General features: G+C 46.3%; 2 protein-coding genes across 4 annotated transcripts in view; both read right to left on the reverse strand.

The window, feature by feature from the left end:
* TBC1D9B (TBC1 domain family member 9B) overlaps positions 1-19,416 on the reverse strand; it is a 175,465-nt gene extending 156,049 nt beyond the window's left edge. For 2 of the 3 annotated variants that reach the window (XM_073621063.1, XM_073621062.1), the window contains exon 1: positions 19,107-19,415. In XM_073621063.1, coding sequence (XP_073477164.1) covers positions 19,107-19,224 — 118 coding nt within the window. In that variant the 5' untranslated portion in view covers positions 19,225-19,415. Of the gene's footprint in view, positions 1-19,106 lie in introns of all 3 variants that reach the window. The other variant, XM_073621064.1, reaches the window with a different exon arrangement.
* LOC141132522 (insulin-like growth factor 2 mRNA-binding protein 3-B) lies at positions 6,618-10,275 on the reverse strand. The gene has a single exon (XM_073621060.1). It carries the CDS (start codon positions 10,251-10,253, stop codon positions 8,466-8,468), a length of 1,788 nt encoding a protein of 595 aa, XP_073477161.1. The 5' UTR covers positions 10,254-10,275; the 3' UTR covers positions 6,618-8,465.
* Positions 19,417-20,778: the final 1,362 nt, after the last annotated feature.

Genomic DNA, 20,778 nt, shown 5'->3' on the forward strand with positions numbered 1-20,778 from the left:
TGGGTCAGCATCGGCTCGGTTCAAGTAGCCAGCGGGTCCGGATGGGTCAGGGTGTCAGCGGGCAGCATTAGCGGCAAAATCCAGGTAGACTCACCTGCGAGGAAAGGATCATGTACAGGATCACCAGCGGGAGCTCCATGCAGCAGGTCCACTCACATGCCTCGTCAGGCCGCGCCCCTTGTGGAATATTTTTGAGCACAACAGTACTTGGATATATGGACTTTTATATTATTTGATGACTTTCCTTTTAATGTGTATTATTATTTGTGTGATTGTTATATTTTAAACACTTTTTTGTACATCTGTTTATGTATTGGATTTGTTACTACTGATGGGCAGAGCTCTTATGGGTGGTGATAGGAGAAACACTATCCCAATTGATGCACTACCAAACCTGTCAGATTTTAAAGACATTGTCCATTTTTAGAAAAATAAATAATACTAATAAATGCATTCATATTCATAAAAGAAAAAAAAATGTCCATTGGCCATGTGACATCACAGACCACATGATCAAGCACAGAGGAACACTGAGAAACTTACCATGGTCCTCTTCACCAAGGTCTGGACTTTTATTGTATTGTTATATAGTTCATGCAATTATAATGTGATTTTATAACACCTCCTTACACACACACACACACACACACACACACACACACACACACACACACACACACACACACACACACATATAAAATGTTTTAGGGCCCATACACACTTGTACATGAGGCAGTGCATATTGCCCTATTGCACAACAAAAAAGGGTCTGCGCATTTTTCCATAATGAATGGGCTACCTTAATGCAGCACATGTTAACACACCACAAGGGAACGCTTTAGTGTGAAACAGGCCCTTAATAATGTGTATGAATAGCATAGCCAAAACATATTTAGGTTTTGGAAAGAGTAGGGAGGAATTAGAATGCCTGTCTATTGCAGTCTGTGTCTCTGCTATGTAGAGTCACCCTCTTTGTCTGCTCTGGTTCACCCTCTTTTTCGGTCAAAACCAAAAATGATTGAAAATCCAAAATGTTACAGCTGTGATCAGAACAAAAATGAGGGGATACGCTCCAATGGGGACACTGGTATCGGACTTGTGGAGATTTTTTTTCTCACTTCCTGTTGCGTCTCTGTGACGGGAAGTGGTGAAATCTGCCCAAAGGTATACAGAGAGCAAAAAAATAAACTGACAAATGCTATTCAAACACTTTTGATTTTCTGATTGTGGAGAAATAATGGGAAGTTATTCACTTTATCGCACTGCAATTTGATGGAATGAGAAATGACAGCACAGAAAAGAGCAGTCTTTACATTTTACTGAGCGGTGAGGACCATGAGATTATCTCTAGAACATTGGACCCCCCTGGGGCTGGAGCCTCATATGTTTGTGGAATGACATTCTTTTCCAGGCAGGAGGGTGCAGCAATCTCAAGCTGCTACAAAGATATTAACATCTTCAGTGAGTCAATGCTGAGCAACTACAATTACCTACAGATAACTTCCAGGCCCCTTTATTGCAGTAATACATTATTACCATTGTAAATCCTATTTGTTATAAAGCACCAAATTGTTCTTTGCTCTTTTGACCTAGAAAAAACATCCCCTTTTCTCCATTACATGGACAGTGATGTTTTGCAGTTCATAGAAAATAGCTGAGAAACATTTGAGATTTTAGCTTGGTTCAAAGGAAGTTACAAGGACACTGGACTTTAACGTCTTGCTAGCGCAGCGCCCCAGTATGAAAGCACTCTGGCTTTCACCCTAGGGAGCATTGAGAGACTTTTTCAGGCTCTTTACGGGCGCAATTTTTAGTGCTAAAACACCAGAAAAATGCCTTCAATGCGAAAGGGGTCTTAAAGCGGAGTTCCAGTCATGTCTGTGTTTATTAAAAGTCAGCAGCTACAAAAACTGTAGCTGCTGACTTTTAATAAACACACACTCACCTGTCCCATGATCCAGCGATGGGGCCACCGTCGGTTCCCTTCCTGGCCTCTCCCTGGAGCCAGCATCACAAGTGTGGGAACCCAGCTGTGGTGGCTTGTGGCTTCACAGCCGGGTGTGAGGCACGCTGCGTGTCCTGAATGGCCGGGCAATCTTCTGGGACCTGTGAGGTGTCCCAGAAGATTGCAGGGAGGGAGGGGGAAAGAGGAAAACCCCCGCTCGAGTCGCCTAGGTAGCCCAAGCGGAAGTGGGAGCTGTGTACCTGTCAAAACTAGGTACCCCCTAGGGCTGGGGAAAAAAAAAAAAAAAAATCGATTTAAATCTTGAATCGAATTCAGAGGTCAAATCGTTTCAAAATTTAAGCAAATTGATTTTTTTAGATTTTTTTTTCACTGCGCCGGTCCTGAGGAGCGGCGGGCAGGAGTTTTTAGGCGAGGCCGCAGCTTCGGCCTAGTCCGCGAGGCTGGACACGGCAGACTAGGCCAAAGCCGCGGCCTCGCCTAAAAACTCCTGCCCACAGCTCCTCAGGATCGGCACGGTATCCAAAGTAAAAAAAAACAAAAAAAACTCGGTTCGAATCGTGAACCTGAGTTTTTTTTCTTAAGAAAAATCGCCCAGCTCTAGTACCCCCCCCCCCCCCCCGAAAAAAAAAGAAATGACATGCCAAATGTGGCATGTAATGGGGTGAGGAGTCCTTAAAGCAGAACTTCCAGTCCTCATGCACACGGATGTTTTTACAGCTGCTTTTTTGAGCTTTTTTTGCAGCTTAAAAAGGCCTGTCTATGTTAGTCTATAGCTTCATGCCCACCTAGGCGTTTTTGAGCTGCAAGTGGCATAGGCGTTTTTAAGCTGTAAAAAAAACCCAGGACCACTGGGTTCTGAGAGACGTTTTTCAGCTGTAAAAACGCTCTAACGCTGAAAAGCGCTCAAAAACGTCATTCACCAACGTTTTTTTAACGTTTTTGATCCATTGAAAAAAAAAAAATTTGAAAAAAAAAAAAAAGAAAAAACGCTAACGCTCAAAAACGCTCGAAAACGCTCGAAAACGCTGAAAAAAGTAAAAAAAAAATCACTGCAAAGATACTGGCATTTTCATAACGTTATTTTAACAGCCTGTGTGCATGAGGGCTTAATATTCTTAACCTGAAAAAAATAAATACAGCCACCAAATTTAAGAACTGGTAAACTGCAATAGATTATATTTTTGCTGCATTTAAATATTCTGTAATATAATATACCAAATGCTGCCATGTCTGGAAATCCAATATCTACATGCTCATTCAGGGTCAGTGACTCACCAATTAGTAATCAATTATAAGGGTGACAGCAAAGGCCGCACTAATTCGAAGGCTCCACCACACTAGGCGTATGACACAACCTCAACTGAACAGAAAATGGTTAGCGATTTATAACGTTAAATCACAGAGCTCATGGCACTATAAATAAAGTACCACACTGCACTGCCTACAGAAACCACTGGGGAAATGTGAATGATTCAGTGTGGAAAAAAAACTCACCAGTGAAAAAACAATGTCCCCCCTCTGTCCCCTCTCCCACCAAACCAAGGGTATAACGATCACCATAGCAGACCTTGCTGCTATGGGGTTGTGACGGGAGGCCCGTAGAACCCAGAATCCCTTGGAGAGGTTGGGAAACCCTTGTTTCAGCTCCCCATGCACCTCCTATGTCTAAGTCATCTGGTGTCTATTAGGGGCACAGGGTGACCAAGAACCTCAGTATGATCTGTACTCATTGGACTAACTGTACAACCACGCCGGAATGTTATTATATATATTGTCTCATACTGTTGTGGACTCTTTTCTGGGTCATTTGGGATGTGGCTGTATTCCATTGTTTTATTGTGTCTGTCTCCCTTGGGACAAAAGTATTATGGGATGTGTATGTGTGTTTGCTGTGTGGAGGGAGGGGGGAATTCCTCCAACAGCTCTCCCTGCTGATTGGACAGTCTACCCCGCCCTAAATGCAAAGGGGGGGGGGGGATTATCCCAAGTGTTACCTGTGTACCTGTGTTTCAATAAACAGTTCATGTATAGCAGCCAAAACGAGTAGTGCCTAGTTCTTGGTTGCAAGTGGTTGGAATATCTGATATCTATATTTCAGACTGAAAGGAAGCAGTATATGACGAAAGCACTCAAGCGGAGTGTGGGATGATTACGTTACATTGGTGGCAAGCAGTGGGATGTTTCCTGCAGTCTGTGACATCCAAACCTCCACCTGGACCCAAGGTCTGGATAGCAGGAGAAGAGAGGTACAGATACCAGCCGCCATGGAATAGGAATTCGGAAGGAGGTTGCGAAAAATGCAGATACAGCACAGGGGACCAGTATCAGAGCAGGTCCTACTGGGATGGTATGATTCTATCCGCTGCAAACTCTGTAAGGAAACGCTAGCCCGTGAGCAGTGCCACCAGGGAATAATTCTCCCCTCCATCCAGGAAAGGTACTGGTCACAGTATGGATTGTGGGTGCTGTTTTTGGGAGAAAAACCACATAAGGAGCAGACAGCTGAGTTAAGCAGGCTGGTCTGGGCAGAGATGCGGCTGGATGAGAGCTACAGGGCCCTCCGGTGGCATGTATAACAAGCATGCCCTTGGATAGCGGATGACAGCCCAATGGAAGGCTTTGGCTACGGAGGCCTGGGACTGTTGTACGTGAAGCTGACAGGGGACCGAACTTTGGGAGCAATTTGACGAAATCATGGATTTCAGAGAAGAGATACTGAACGTCTCAGAAGTGCACTGGGCACTGGAAGATACAGAGTTTCTGGCCGTTCAGGAATGGGAGCTGGAGATCGCCTGCAGATGGCTGCTAGATTCTGCTCAGCGCCAGGACTGGGCCCCCTTTGCCTGGAACTATCCAGAAGTACCAGCCAACAAAGCTGGTACTTCAGGAAGCAGCCACTCCCCCTCCCCAACAAGGATTTGTGCACCTGGGAGACAATACCAGAGAAAGGGCATCCCAGCAGCAGAATGATGACACCAACCCAGCTGAAGCGCTGGCAACCGGACAGAGGGTCCAAGACCTCTGCGGCAGTTCTGGAGGCCCAGGGTGAGGAGGTGGCGGTCACTCCCGAGCAGCAGATCAGGATCCAGGGGGAGAAGGAAGAGGAGGCTGTCGTCTTCCCTCCCCAACAGTCAGCCAGAGTGAAGGAAACTGTCTTCTGTCTTCCCTCCCCAACAGTTAGCCGGAGCGGATGATGTAAGCGCTGAAGCGCTATCAGGGCAGAACACTACTGGCCTCTGCACACAACAATCCACTCCGCAGGAGCTCCAGGGAGAGAATGCAATTGGCACTTCACAACTGCAGCTTGATCTGTTGTCGGTGGATGGGACTGCGGTCTCCATCTGTATACCCCAGGGATGCTGGGCATTTGGACACTTCTGACACTTTTTTGGGACCAGTGACATTTATACAGCGATCAGTGCTATAAAAATGCACAGATTACTGTATGAATGACACTGGCAGGGAAGGGGTTAACACCAGGTGCGATCAAAGGGTTAAATGTTCCCTAGGGAGGTGCTTTCTAACTGTGGGGGGAGTGGACTGACAGGGAGTAGAGAGAGATCACCGTTTCTAATCACCGACAATCTCACTCTACTCCCCTGACAGAACGGGGACCTGCTTTGTGTGTGCTTCACAGTGAGTGCTCTGCTTCACTGTGAAGCGATCACGGGTGGCCGTCTTTGCGATGCCGCATTGTTTTCAAAATGTAGTTCCTGCACTACTTCTGGCGATTTTGGGTGCGACTTGAATAGACATCTGTGCATGAAGCTGCACAGATATCTTCAAAATTGCACTAACATGCAGCTTTGAAATTATGCGATTTCAGATAAAGTTGCAAAATTTCAAAGCCGCATTTAATGTGAATGAGGGCTAAAGTGTATAAAAAAGTGTTTCTTTAGTTTTGGATACAGTTGGGAAAGGGTTAGAACCCCTGTCAAGATATCATTGCTAGTCAGTCACCTCACTTTGTCCTGGTGATCACTGTCACCAAGACATAAAGCAATGGGAAATGTAAAACATTATAGTTGTCCCCAGCGACTATAGTCACATGCGATAATCGCAGGTAAAATCCGGCAGGCTGGTTGAACATTCAGTCTGCCCATACATGGTTAAAATCTCGGCTGGTACCCGCTAAACTGGCCGAGATTCGAACTGTCCATGGCCGTCTTTACAGTGAGAACAGCTGTTCTGATGACAACTGTATATAAAAGGGGAATTGTTCTCATTTCCTGCTGCTTCTCCATAACAGGAATGGAAGTAAAATACCCTTAACAGGACACAGACAGCCAAAAAATAATCTGACAGGGCTTGTAAGCCTTCCCGGTTCTAGCTAAAATAAAAAAGGATGCCGATATCGCCAATCACCGAGATAGCGCAACTTTTTTGTTTACACATGCTGTCAGCAATGGTACAAAGCATTGAAAAGTTATTTACAAATGAAAACACATTTATTTCTTTTTTTACATTTTGCGTTTTTTTCAATGTGAAACATGCAAATATATGTTAAAGGTGTAAAAATAGTAACAAACAAAAAAAGCTTTAAAAGGGGTTGTAAATTTGAAAAACCTTTTGTTCTGCAGCTCCCCCCCCCCCTTTTTTCTTACCTGAACCCAATCGTTCCGACAGGGACGAGCACAGCAGCTCCAGCCGCTGTCTTGGTTCCTCATTGGATAGACTGATAGTAGCAGGAGCCATTGGCTCCCACTGCTGTCAATCAAATCCAGTTACATGGGACCCAGGGGGCAGGGCCGAGTCCTGCCGTCTGTGTCAATGGACGCAGCAGCAGGACTCTGGAGCGTGCCCGCACGAGTGCCTCCATGGAATGCAGCTTCCGTGGGGGCACTCGAGAAGGGGATCCAGGAGCGCCGCGGGCGCCCTGTGCAAAACCCTTGCACAGAGGAGGTAAGTTTTTTTTTTTTTTTTTTTCTTTATTATTACTGCGGCTGGATATGTAAACGTAAGCCTGTCTTTCGTGTGAATCAAACATACGTTTGACTCATCCCCTTTTCCCTCTCCCCCAGTTGTGGTAACTGAACATAATGTGTTGATCTGATGGGAAGCATCAGCCGATGGATATGAAAAAATAAAACTAAAAAAGGAATATATATTTATATATTTTATATATTTCTATGCTCCCATAGATCACGTGTGACTCTTTTTGTTTACCAAACTGACGATGAAGCTTGCTCTTTGAACAGAATGGCAAAGTTCAAAACGGGCTGCAAATGTTTTAATGTAGCATCGTTAGGTAGTGATGGTCAAAGGCACAAAGGGTTCATTGCATTCAACCAAGCAGCACAAAGAAGAAAAAAAAAAAATACCAAAAAATTTAAAACAAAAAAAAAGGGAAAAATTTAAAAAAATGGGGAAAAAAACATCTACTTTTCTAAAAAATGTATTCCCCAAACCCAGGTGGCCTATTTCCATCACTTCCTTGTGTTGTGTTCCCAGAAAAAGTACCGTTAAACTTTTTTTCATCCCATAGTAAAAGAAAAATAAACGGCATTGCTGTTATCAGTATGGTGGCGTATTTCAGTATTTATTTTTGAACATTCACTGAATTTTCTAGCAAAAATGATGGTGTGGAAGGCCTCAGGAAAAACCAAGGCAACTCCCCATCTTTTACTCCCATCAGCCATCAGCTAGTAGATGCCATCTCCAATCAAATATATTTTTTGTAGCACCTCTAGCTGGTAGCTGATATTTTATTTTTTTATTAAAAAAATAAAATGCTCAAGAACTATTAGCTTTATAAAGTATACAAAATACCAAAAAAAATTTAAAATAAAAATAAAAAAAGCAAAAAGGAACAATTTCTCATTGAGGTACTAAATGCCTGAGGTAGTTTAGTAAAATGCATATTCATCTTTTTATGCCCTGGCCAACACCATTCTACACTTCCCTTAGGTTATTCATGGCAGTGTTAAGTAAAAATGCAACCAAATTAAAAAAATGCCACTTTGTTCAACACTGGGACTAACACTTAATACTCTCAATACCCTTCAACGCTAACCCAGCCAATAATCCCACCCTCTACTATTTATAATTTCTTTTTTTTTTTTTTTCTTTTTTTTTTTTTAAATACAACTGGACGTATAAAGAGCAATGCCTTTTCTTTTTGAACCAGAGAACTCATAAGAGAAAGCTTCATTAAACAAAGTTCTAAAATTGTCGGGGGAATAAGAACAATAAAAAAAGACTAACAAGGTTTATGTTAAACTTGTGAGAATAGATCAAAAGGGAAGTGAAGGGGTCCTTATTTTTTTTTCTCTTTTCTCTTTCCACCTTTTTTTTAATTTTTTTTTGTTTTTAAAGCTGGGTTTCAAAAGTTTGAGAGCCTAAATAATACATTCTCAGAGACAGTTTTAATGTTGCCTGGTCCTCAAACAGGTGACAAGCTAGATGGTGTTTTGCAACCACTTAGCACTGACAGGTGTCAATTATGCAGTCTGTCTTTGGTCTGGCATCTGTCTCTGTGAAGGGTCATTTTCCTGAACCTTTATTTTCGTCTCGGTTGGGGCTGTCCACTTTGCGCCGTCTTCTGCTGCTGCTGCTGTTGTCTTCTTACCTGAGCCAGTATTTCCTGAATTTTCCTCTGTGCAAGCTGGCTTGCATAAAAGTGACCTGTTATTTTAACAACCACTTGATCATTTTCATCTGGGGTTTGATCACGGGGCACAACTACTTCAGCACTTGTAAGATTCTGTAGCTCATTAACAGTTTTGCCTCCCTTGCCAATAACACGGCCAGCGGCATATGAAGGAACTTTAATATGAGCCTCAAGTTTTACTTCTTCCTTGGGTCCAAAGAAGTTTTCTTCTTTAAGTTTACCATAAATCCTTCCTTGAGCCTTAAACTGGGCTTCTGGTGGTCCAGTGATAATCACCATCCTCAGTTTGGCATCTGGTCCCTCTGCTGGAGCAATCTTGATAGAAGCTCCAGCAAAACGTGAAAGTTGCTTGATGTGTTGTCCTTGCTTGCCAATAATTGCTCCAACAGCTAATGCTGGGATGAATAGATGAACGGTTTCAGATTCGGGTTGTTGCCCAAATGGTGGATAAGCAGCAGAGGTTGTCGGTGAAGACACTCCAACAGATGGAGGTGGCATGCCCGAAGAAGAAGGTGGAAAGAGACCCAATGCGTTCAGGTTTAATCCAGGGATCAAGTGAGCTTGTAGATTCATAGCTGCAATATCATTTTCGTAGGACTCCCTGATTTTTTTCATTATTTCTTCCTCGGCTTTGGCACACGCCTCAATGCTGCCTTTTACTGTAATAGTCCGCTCAGGATTATATAGTGTCAAGTCCTGCAGTGGAGAAATTGTGATTTTTGTGTCTGTATCCTGCTCAATTTTCTTCAGGTTTCGCCCTTCTTTGCCGATGAGACGGCCAACAAAGTTGTTATGTGCTAAAATTTTTAAGGGAATCTCTTCAGTGAATTTGGTATCCTGAGCTTCCTTCTGCATGATTTCCATAATTATTTTACAAGCTGTTGAACAGCCTTCGGGAGTTGAGTGAATAGTAATGGGTTTCTCCGCAGCACCAGCATTTTCTTTACGGTGAATATCAATTTTTGACTGAGTCTGTTTAGTAATATTTCTGATTGTGGCACCCTCCTTTCCAATAATGGCTCCTACAAACTGTGTAGGAACCAGCATACGCAGTGGGACCTCGGACTGGGGTTTAGGTCTTGCAGCAGCCCCAGGAGAACCTTGCCTTGGCGGTCCTCTTTGACCAAACCCACATCTCCCTTGAGGATGCTGCTGCTGCTGCGGCTGAGACTGTAGCTGTTGGGTGGGTGGTTGCTGGGCTGCCATCTCATCAGGAATATAAGTCACTTTAAGGGAATAGTTTTCGAGCTGGTATCCGTTTAACTTTTCAAGCCCCTGTCTAGCGTGTTCTTTATTGGCATATGTTACGTTCACTACTGCAGTCTCTGTGTCAGTGTTCACTTGCTCACAGTTTTCCACTGTTCCATATTGGGCTAAGAGGCTGTCCAGAACCTCCCACTGCAGATGAGGTGGAATATTTCGGATCTGTAGCTTCCGACTCCTCTGCCTTTTGGGGACCGAATGCTCAACTTCTATAACTTTGCCATGCAGCTCCACTTTCCCTGATAGGGTATCGATGGCCTTCATCGCCCAATTCTCATCGGGGCAGTCCACAAACGCGTATCCAGTCTTGACCAGAAACTGGCCGGTGAACGGGATCTTCGACTCCTTGAAGAGATTTTCTAGATCCGGTGGGCTGACGTTCTCGCTGAGGTTTCCGATGTACAGCTTGTTCATTTTAAAAACAAAACAAAAAAAAAAGAAAAAAAAAAAGAAAAAAAAAAAAGGTGGGGGACGCGATCGGTGTCCCCCCTACCCCGGACTACAAGCCGCCCGTCCGGATCGCGGAGGAAGGAAGAAAGAAGGGGCAGCCGCGGAGCTGCGAGGAGTGAGAAGAGGAGCGGCGGCGGTGCTGGTAGCGGAGGAGGAGGAGAAGCGGTGGTGGTGGCAGCGGGGATCGGGGCGCTGCGAGCCGGATGTGCCGAAAAAAATAAAAAAGGAAAAGCAGCTTTTTGACTAGAATGGCGGGCTGAGCAAGAAAAAAAAAAAAAGGAGGAGGAAAGGCAAAAAAAAAAAAAAAAAAAAAAAAAAAAAAAAAAAGAAAAACTACTTTTTGTCTGACCCCCCCCCCCCCTAAAAAAAAAAAATGCTTTTGGCAGGCAGACTGTGAAAATGTCAGTCTACGTGAATGCAGGCGCCGCCTCTAAATAAAAACCGAGAGAGAGGAGCAGCGCGCAGAGGAGAGCGGAGGAGGGGAGAGGACAAACACTTTAATATTCCGGCTTTGAGAGGAGGTAAGTATAAGATGTTTTTTTTTTTCCTAAAATAACAAAGAAGCTTTACAATCACTTAAATTATTAATAATTTAAAAAATAAAAGTGAACCAAAAAAAATTAAAAAATCAGCAGGAAAATATTCATTAAATGGAGGAGAATAAAGAGTTAATTAAGGCAGATTAGAGTAAATTAACGGTTAAAGTGGTTGTAAACCCAAAGAAAAAAAAACCTGCAAGACAAAGGCATAATGAGCTAATATGCATAGCATACTAGCTCATTATGAAATACTCACCTGAGATCGAAGCCCCCGCATCGGTCCCAGTACACAGCTCCGGCCCGGCGACATCGCTCCCGGAGTTACTTCCGGGTAACACGGCTCCGGCGCTGTGATTGGCCGGAGCCGCGATGACGTCACTACCGCACAAACGCGCGGGAGCCGCCAGTAAAGGTACGCTAGCTGCAGCAATGGCACGAACATGCCATTGTTTTAGTGCACATGTGCCGATGACGGTGGCACATGCTAATACAGGGGATATCTCCTAAACCGTGCAGGTTTAGAAGATATCTGGGGTAGCTACAGGTAAGCCTTATTATAGGCTTACCTGTAGTAAAAAGTAGATTGTAAGTGTTTACAACCACTAAGGGTTAAACAGGAGGAACATTTGATAAAAAAAAAAAATTAAAAAATGTTTTGTTTTTTTTTTACTCAGGTTGTGTTAAATTAAATTTATCTGCAGATCAAGCTCATCCCTTTGATCTGTAGATGAAGAAACAAAAAGATACAAAAATAAACAAATGTTTCTTTTTATCTTAGGCTTAAAGTGGAGGGCCACCCTGGAAAAAAAATTGAACCAAAAATCCTAAAAAAAATTTTTTAAAAATGTTTTAAACTTACCTGAACCCTTGTTGCTAGGCAGTCTTCCTAATCTGCCTGTTCCTACTCCGCGGCGTGTTCTGCTCCTAGCTGAGCAGCCCCGTTGCCTTCTGGGAACTGTGTGTGTTCCCAGAAAACCAGGGGTCCATTCACAGATCGCCGCGCCACTCGCACATGCGCAGTAGGAAACTGGCAGTGAAGCCGCAAGGCTCCACTGCCTGTTTCCCTTACCTAGGATGGCGGTGCCGGGACCCGAGAGCCGAGTGACGGGTCGGCCTCGGGCGGCCGACATCGCGGGCACCCAGGACAGGTAAGTCTACTTATTTAATGTCAGCAGCTACAGTGTTTGTAGCTGCTGACTTTAAAAAAAAAAAATTTAGCTGGCCGGAATCCCGCTTTAATGTACATGGGACGTTTTAAAACCTCTCCTGAACGATTCAACTTGACAGATAGTAATCGCCATTTAAAAATGTCCGATTTGCTGCCTTTTTTTTTTTTTGCAAATAGTCAAAAATGTATCTCCATTAAAATTGCCTGTAAACTTAACGTGTTACCATGTTTACACGCGTTTACAAGCTGTTACAGGCATTTGACGTTTTAAATGCCTCTGAACATCTGTCCTGAATGCATTTTTTTGCTTTCCAAAAATGCTTCTAAACTCAACTGCCTAGAAACACTATAAGACCCCTTTCACACCGAGGGCGTTTTGCAGGCGCTATAACGTTAAAAATAGCGCCTGCAATCCGCCCTCAAACAGCTGCAGCATTGTCTCCAGTGTGAAAGCCTTCACACCGGAGCGCTGCACTGGCAGGACGGGAAAAAAAGTCCTGCCAGCAGCTTCTCTGGGGCGGTGAAGGAGCGCTGCTCCCCATTTCTCGGCCGCTAGCAGGGGGTAAAAGCGCCCCGCTAGCGGCCGAAATGCGACGCTAATCCGACGGTAAAACGCCGCTAAAAATAGCAGCGTTTTACCGCCAACGCTATGGGCGGCCCGGTGTGAAAGGGCTCTAAGGCCCCTTTCACACGAACGATCTGTTCAGGTCCGCCTGTCAGTTTTTTAGGTGGACCTGAACGGACCCTCCATAGACCTCTATGGAGCATCGGATGTCAGCGGTGACATGTCCGCTAACATCCGACCCGCTCCGATGCGAAAAAGTGTAACAGAGGTAAAACCTACTTTTCCATCCGTTTTCGGATCGGATCGGATCGGGTGACGACGGACTCTGCAGGCCGTCATCATCCGATCCCCCATAGGGGAGAGCGGCACTCTGACAGGTCCGTCGCTGCACACCTGTCATCTGCCTGCTCAGCGGGGATCCATGGAGCGATCCCCGCTGAGCAAGTGGATGTTCACGGGGCGGATCATCACGGATCCATCTCGTGTGAAAGGACCTTGTGTATATTTACTAATAACATAGAGGAGAGTTCAGGAGCAGCTGAAAAAAAGACACCCAACTGCTCCTAAATGTCAGTTTACATGAAGCCTTAGTGTTTCAGCAGCTGAGCAATGTTGATAAACATTGCCCCTGCTTTTTTTTTTTGACAGATCCAACTGCCAGACTTCTTTAACAGGTCAGCTGTCAACAGGGGAACCCCACTGACAGCTGAATGAGTCATCAGTTGTTAAGGACACAGTGCCCTGCTTCTTAACCGATTGTCGACCGGCTCACACCGATATACGTCGGCAGAAGGGCACGTACAGACAGATTAAAGTAACTATACGTTGCCCTTTAAGAAGCGGTTTGCGGGTACGATGTCCGCGGGGATACCTGTGATCGTCTCACGGAGAGGAAGAATGATGTAGACAAGCATTTCCCCGTTCTGCCTAGTGACAGGACACTGATCACAGCTCTCTGTAATCGGGAGCAGTGATCAGCGTTGTGTCACACATATCCCCTCCCCCCACACAGTTAGAATCACTCCCTAGGACACACTTAAACCCTACAGCGCCACCTAGTGGTTAAATCCTTCACTACCCGTTACATTTACACAGTAATCAATGCATTTTTAATTGCACTGATCACTGTATAAATGTGAATGGTCCCAAAATCACGCCAGAAGTGTCTTATCTGTCCGCCATAATGTAGCAGTCACGATAAAAATCGCTGAGTGCCGCCATTACTAGTAAAAAAAAAAAAAAAAAAAAATATTAATAAAAGTGCCATAAAACTAGCCCCTATTTTGTAGACGCTATAACTTTTGCACAAACCAATCAATAAACACTTATTGCGATTCTTTTTACCAAAAATATGTAGAAGAATACGTATCGGCCTAAACTGAGGAAGAAAAATGTTTTTTTTATATATTTTTGGGGGATATTTATTATAGCAAAAAGTAAAAAATAATGCGTTTTTTTCTAAATTGACGCTGAGGTGATCAAATACCACCAAAAGAAAGCTCTATTTGTAGGGAAAAAAGGATGTCAGTTTTGTTTGGGAGCCACGTCACACGACCGCGCAATTGTCAGTTAAATCGACGCAGTGCCGAATCGCAAAAACTGCTCTGTCTTTAGGCAGCCAAATGGTCCAGGGCTTAAGTGGTTAAAGTAATAATGAAAATTATGAGGCACTATTCCTCCTGGGATCCCCCCCCCCCCAGCAACACCAATGGGACACTATTTCCCCCCTCCCAGGAAAACCAATGATGGGGCACTATTCCGCCCAACCCCGGAACACCAATGATGGGGCACTAAAACCTCCCATCACAAATCACAATGTATGTAATACTATTGACTGAGTATTGTTGTATACACTACAGCCGCTAACTTACATCACGGCTGCTTTTCGCCTCTCTCTCACGTCCCTCGAGGCAGCAGCGGGCGGGGCTGAGCTGATGTCAGCGAGGAGGAGAGAGGACGGCGCTCACGGCTGCTTCTGGCCTCTCTCTCTATCCCCTCGAGGCAGCAGCGAGCTGACGTCAGCGAGGAGAGAGGCGGACATGCCTGGTCACATGAGCGCCGTTGTATTCTCATGAGAATACGGCAGCGCCGCCGCCCTGTACACAGGAAGAGGATTCACTGGGACGGATGCGGAACTGGCAGGGAGGAAGGTGACAACAATTTTCTTTATCAATTAATCTTTGCAGTCCTAGGTAACACACTATGCCGTGAAGGACTGAAAACCTGTAGCTCCTGCAAGGACCCCCTGCTCAAGAAAGAACATGTACAGGCCTGTCCTGAAGTTTGCTAATGAACATCTGAATGATTCAGAGAAGAACTGGGTATAAGTGTTGTGGTCAGATGAGACCAAAATAGAGCTCTTTGGCATCAACTCAACTCACCGTGTTTGGAGGAGGAGGAATGCTGCTTATGACCCCAAGAACACCATCCCCACCGTCAAACATGAAGGTGGAAACATTATGCTTTGGGGGTGTTTTTCTGCTTAGGGGACAGGACAACTTCATTGCATCAAAGGGACAATTAATGGGGCCACTCACCGTCAAATCTTGGGTGAGAACCTCCTTCTCTCAACCAGGGCAATGAATATGAGTCGTGGATGGGTATGCCAGCATAACAATGACCCAAAATACACGGCCAAGGCAACAAAGGAGTGGCTCAAGAAGAAGCACATTAAGGTCCCGGAGTGGCCTAGCCAGTCTCCAGACCTTAATGCCATAGAAAACATGTGGAGGGAGCTGAAGGTTCCAGTTGCCAAATGTCAGCCTCGAAACCTTAAAGCGGAGTTCCACACAAAAATGGAACTCCAAACCCCCCCCCCCCCCTCCCCTGTCACAATTGGCACATTTCAGGGGGGAGAAGATACCTGTATAATCTAGGTATTTGCTCCCACTTCCGGGCATAGATAGCTGCAGTACCCGCGGATATCTATGCCATATCCGGCGCCTTCCCCCCCCCCCCCGCTGCCTTATGGGAGACACACAGGGCCCAGAAGACAACAGGGACCTGTGGGATTGCGCATGCACAGTAGGGAACCAGGCTGTGAAGCCGCAAGGCTTCACTTCCTGATTCCCTTAACGAAGATGGCGGCGCCTCCAGCCGAGGGACAGATTGCCTTCGGGTGCCGACATCGCGGGCGCCCTGGACAGGTAAGTGTCCATATTTTAAAAGTCAGCAGCTGCAGTATTTGTAGCTGCTGACTTTTAAAAAAAAAAACATTCGGCAAGACCTCCGCTTTAATGACTTGGAGAGGATCTGCAAAGAGAAGTGAGACAAAATCCCTCCTGACATGTGTGCAAACCTGATGGTCAACTACAAGATGTCTGACCTCTGTGATTCTGCCACCAAGTATAAGTCATGTTTCAAAACAAAAGGAAGAAACCACGCTAAAACAAAAATTGTGAAGTAATCCTAATAGTGGAGCAGCAATCCTCCTGTGGAACACATATACACAGTAAATCACATAAACAAAAACAGGTTGCGCCAATATGTATAGATCAACAAATTTTGTGAATATTCGCATAAATAATGCATCAATAACCAGTTCATAAGTGTTTTTAGACTGAATCCTGAAGTTATCTTCACCAACCACCACCGAAGTGATAACAATCAGTGCCTCCACCAATAGCTGTGGGGCCTGCTTACCAGCTCCTATTTATCCCTCATTGCAAGGGATAAATAACGCTTGTGGCTAAAGCCCAGCCAAGGCCTTTACACCGGGTCCAGATGATCTCCCCACCGCATCACTCTATGGTAGCGTGTAGGCTGAGACGGTATCTCAAAGGAACAAAAGGCTCCACATAGTGTAAATATCAATAAAACTTTTATTAAAACAAAGTAATGCACTTACCAATGTATGTTTTGCGAAAGGGTCAAATACTTATTTTCTCTCACTGGTAAAATAAACCTACCATTAAAATTATAGACCGATCATTTTTTTGTCAGTGGGCAAACGTACAAAATCAACAGGGGATCAAATACTTTTTTGCCTCACTGTATTTAGAGTCATTCTGCACCCGCCCCGTCTACACATTGTGGACATTTAGGCCTTGTTCACATGAGAGTAGTACAGCGTACACCCGCGCAAGGGCCATGTTTTACCACACATGGATTTACAGTTGTTCCATGCATCACTTGCAGACAGTCCCATTCATGTCCTGCATGAAGCCGCTGCTCCCAATCTGACAGGCGGGCACGAACACCTGTGCATCCCAGTGCGGGCAAACACGACCCTCTCATGGGTGTATGCTGTACTGTGTGAATGAGGCCTTAGGCCGGCCATAGACAGTTCGAAACTCAGATGGTTTAGCAGAAACCGGCTGAGATTGAAACCATTAATGGGCAGGCTGAATGTACTTGTACGATCAAGTGGGCTACAAGACAAACAGACAATTGCTCAGCAAGAGGGATTCCCCTCTATCACTGTCTGTGTTGATGGGGGAATCGTGTGAATATTCACACTGTCTATGGCCTGCCTTACACCTCCCCCTGAATGAATCATTCACCAGGCAGTGTCAGTGCAGAATGACAAAAAGCAGAAATAATTCTGCACCAGCGCTGCTATCTGCACAGTAGATATTTATAGAGGCAGCAACAGATAAGGCCATGTGCATCTACTCATGTAAACATTCACACAAACCTTTACATGCATAAAATACAGTCAACGCTGTAAATGCTATTTTTTTTTTTTTGCTAAATGCTATGAAGCAAAATGGGCCAGTGGGGCCCATAGCATACAATTGTACAAATCTGTATACATTATGGTATATTGTTCAACCGGGTGAAGGTGATCTAAAGAGGACTACAACCATGCGACTGCCCACACAAACTAGTCAGCAATGCCAGCTCTCATACTTCTAATATGTACGATCTCTATTGACCCAAACTGTTTAAAGCGGAGTTCCACCCAAAAGTGGAACTTCCGCTTTAAGTACTCCTCGCCCCTGACATGCCACAATTGGCATGTCATTTTTTTGGGGGGGGAGCTGGGTACCTGGTTTGGAGTGGGACTTCCTGTCTCACTTCCTCCTTCCAACTTCTGACCGCCTAGGCGGCCCCTCCCTCCCGGCAATGTTCTGGGACACGTGACAGGTCCCAGAACATTGCCTGGCCATTGACGGAGCGCAGTGCGTGCCCGGCTTCACTCACAATGTCAGCGCCGCGAAGAGGAAGGGGAGAGAAGTGAGGCTTCGGACGGCCCCATTGCTGGACCGTGGGACAGGCAAGTGACTGTTTATTAAAAGTCAGCAGCTACAAAAATAAACTCATAAACCGGTGGAACTTCGCTTTAATACACAAGAAAGTTTAGCCCCTGTATCCAACATGGGGAATATACAGAGGTTCTTCAGTACCCCCCAAAAGAAAAATGAAAAGTCAGCATCTACAAATATTATAGCTGCTGACTTCTTATACCTGCCCAGGGGTCCAGCGCTGCCCGGGCCAGCTCTTCAACAATCTCTGGGTCCACGATGCCAACACGTTTGCTCTGGGAAGCTGGCTGTCAAGCCTTGCGCAATGACAGCCGGCTTCCCAATGCACATACACAAGCCACGCTCTGCGAATGGTCTTGCAGCCTTCTGGGACCTGTGACATGTCCCAAGAGGTTGCAGGGAGGGAGAAGAGGGTGGAGGGGAGAACTTCAAAAACGAAGTACCTGCACCCCACTCCCCCCCCCCCCCCAAAAAAAAAAAATCCCTAATACGATAGAGAGAGGGGGGGGGGGGGGGTTGGAAGAAAAGTGAAACTTTTGGGAAGTTCAGGAGTGAATGTGGAGCTCAATGGATACAGAGCTGAGTTATATAGTTCACGATCCGGGGAGCCGTATGACGATCACAATCCGGGGGAGGGGCGTGCGTGATAGTCACAATCCGGGGGGGTGGGCCTAACGGTCACGATCCAAGGGGGCCGCCTAACGGTCACGATCCAAGGGGGCCGCCTAACGGTCACGATCCAAGGGGGCCGCCTAACGGTCACGATCCAAGGGGGCCGCCTAACGGTCACGATCCAAGGGGGCCGCCTAACGGTCACGATCAGGGGGGCCCTCTACCGATCAGGGGGGCCCTCTACCGATCAGGGGGGCCCTCTACCGATCAGGGGGGCCCTCTACCGATCAGGGGGGCCCTCTACCGATCAGGGGGGCCCTCTACCGATCACAATCCGGGGGGCTCTCTACCGATCACAATCCGGGGGGCCCTCTACCGATCACAATTCAAGGGGGGAATTATACGATCACAATTCAAGGGGGGAATTATACGATCACAATTCGGGGGGCACTCTAACGATCACAATCTGGGGGGGCTGATCCTGATCTAGATGGTGAACGCAGCAGACAGAGGAATCCAGAGACCTTTGATAGGATAGAGGGAGTCATCCTGATCTCAGGGTGTATGACCTGTAATAACAATGCAATGTGGGTATATGACGACCCCGGAGAGGAGGGCTCCTGCAATGTTTACATTGGTCAGTCACACTGGAGGTAAGTTTCTAGGCAGACTAGGAGATCCGGAACATCTCCGGGCCCACCATGGGCCTCCCCCGACCCCCTTTACCTGTCAGCCCTCCGCCTTTGCCGTGTCCCCGCCGCCTCTGCAGGATGAAGAACGGGTTGGCTCTCTCGGTCACCCATAGCGCATTGGCCAGCAGCACCTCCTCCGGGTTCAGCCACATCCTGACCAGCCGAGCCCCGGGGTGGGGGAAGGGGTAGCAGCCCGGTGCAGGTCCTCAGTGTCCTGGGAGATGAGTGTCGGTGCTCGGTGCTGTGTACTGGCCTCCTCCGCCCCTCACTCACTATGAGGTCCGAAACCCAGGCCTTGGAGGCCGCGCTGATCTTCAGAGCCCCCTGCTGCATGGACGGAGGAATGACAGGCGGCGTTGTAGTTTACTTATGTTTGTTTTTGGGCTGTAAGGGAGCATGATTCAGAGGGAGCAGAGCAGAGAGCGTGGGGAGCTGTCCTCCTCCTTCACAGGGGGTGCAACGGGGAGCTGTCCTCCTTCACAGGGGGTGCAATGGAAGGGGCATAGGGAGGAAGCTGTCTCCCTCCTTCACAGGGGCTGCAATGGAGAGCTGTCCTCCTCCTTCACAGTGGGTGCAATGGGGAGCTGTCCTCCTTCACAGGGGGTGCAATGGGGAGCTGTCCTCCTTCACAGGGGGTGCAATGGAGAGCTGTCCTCCTCCTTCACAGGGGGTGCAATGGGGAGCTGTCCTCCTTCACAGGGGGTGCAATGGAGAGCTGTCCTCCTCCTTCACAGGGGGTGCAATGGGGAGCTGTCCTCCTTCACAGGGGGTGCAATGGGGAGCTGTCTCCCTCCTTCACAGGGGGTGCAATGGGGAGCTGTCTTCTTTCTCCTTGGGGTGCAATGGAGGGGGCATGGGGGAGCTGTCCCTCCTCCTCCTCAGAGGGGTGCAATGGGAGGGGCATGGGGGAACTGTCCCTGCTCCTCAGGGGGGTTCAATGGAAGGGGCATAGGGAGTTGTTTCCCTCCTTCACAGTGGGTGAAATGAAGGGGGCATAGGGTTACTGTCCTCCACAGGGGTGCAAGTGTGAGGGCATAGGGGAGCTGTCTTCCTCCTTCTGACAGGCGGCATTGTAGTTTACTTTTAATGTTTAAAAAAAAATACTAGTACATGTAGTCCAGCATCCTCTTCCTTGCAACCAAAGTTCATCCTTACTGCTCTGCTCCCATGCCACCATCTTGAAATGTAGACCTGGCCTGCACCCAACTTATGTCTGTGCATACACAAGATTCCCCGCACATGCATGGATACTCCAGGGGTTTCTCTCAGGTCCTAGAGACTGGCAGAGACCTGTGGCATGTCTGCACAAGATGTCACACTCAAACATTGTGTCAAGGGTTGTGACGTGAACATTCCAGGAGCAAGCGGGTAACTGGACAAGTGTCACCCTCACCTAGACAAGGAGTCAGAAGATGAAACAAATTTCGTTTTAGAAAAGGTGGTTCTAAAGTCTGAACTTGTTTATCTTAACGTAGAACTACAGGCAAAACTTTTTTTTTTCATTTTGGATAGAGTAAGGGAGGGATATAACATTGGAAGAAATTTTGAATAATGGACTTTGTAAGCATAACACAAAAAAGTTTTTTTTTAAAAGTTACAGTATTTATTACAAAAAATAAAACTAGAAAACACATACATAGACTTGCATAAATTCACAGATAATACCTGTGAGCATGGTAATTACACAATCCACATAATAAATAAGT

Source organism: Aquarana catesbeiana, linkage group LG03 (genome assembly GCF_042186555.1).
Source record: "Aquarana catesbeiana isolate 2022-GZ linkage group LG03, ASM4218655v1, whole genome shotgun sequence".
NCBI lineage: Eukaryota > Metazoa > Chordata > Amphibia > Anura > Ranidae > Aquarana > Aquarana catesbeiana.

What these genes read in the sequence shown, in the direction of transcription:
- LOC141132522 (XM_073621060.1), bottom strand. Translation starts at nt 10,253, where the DNA reads ATGAACAAGCTGTACATCGGAAACCTCAGCGAGAACGTCAGCCCACCG.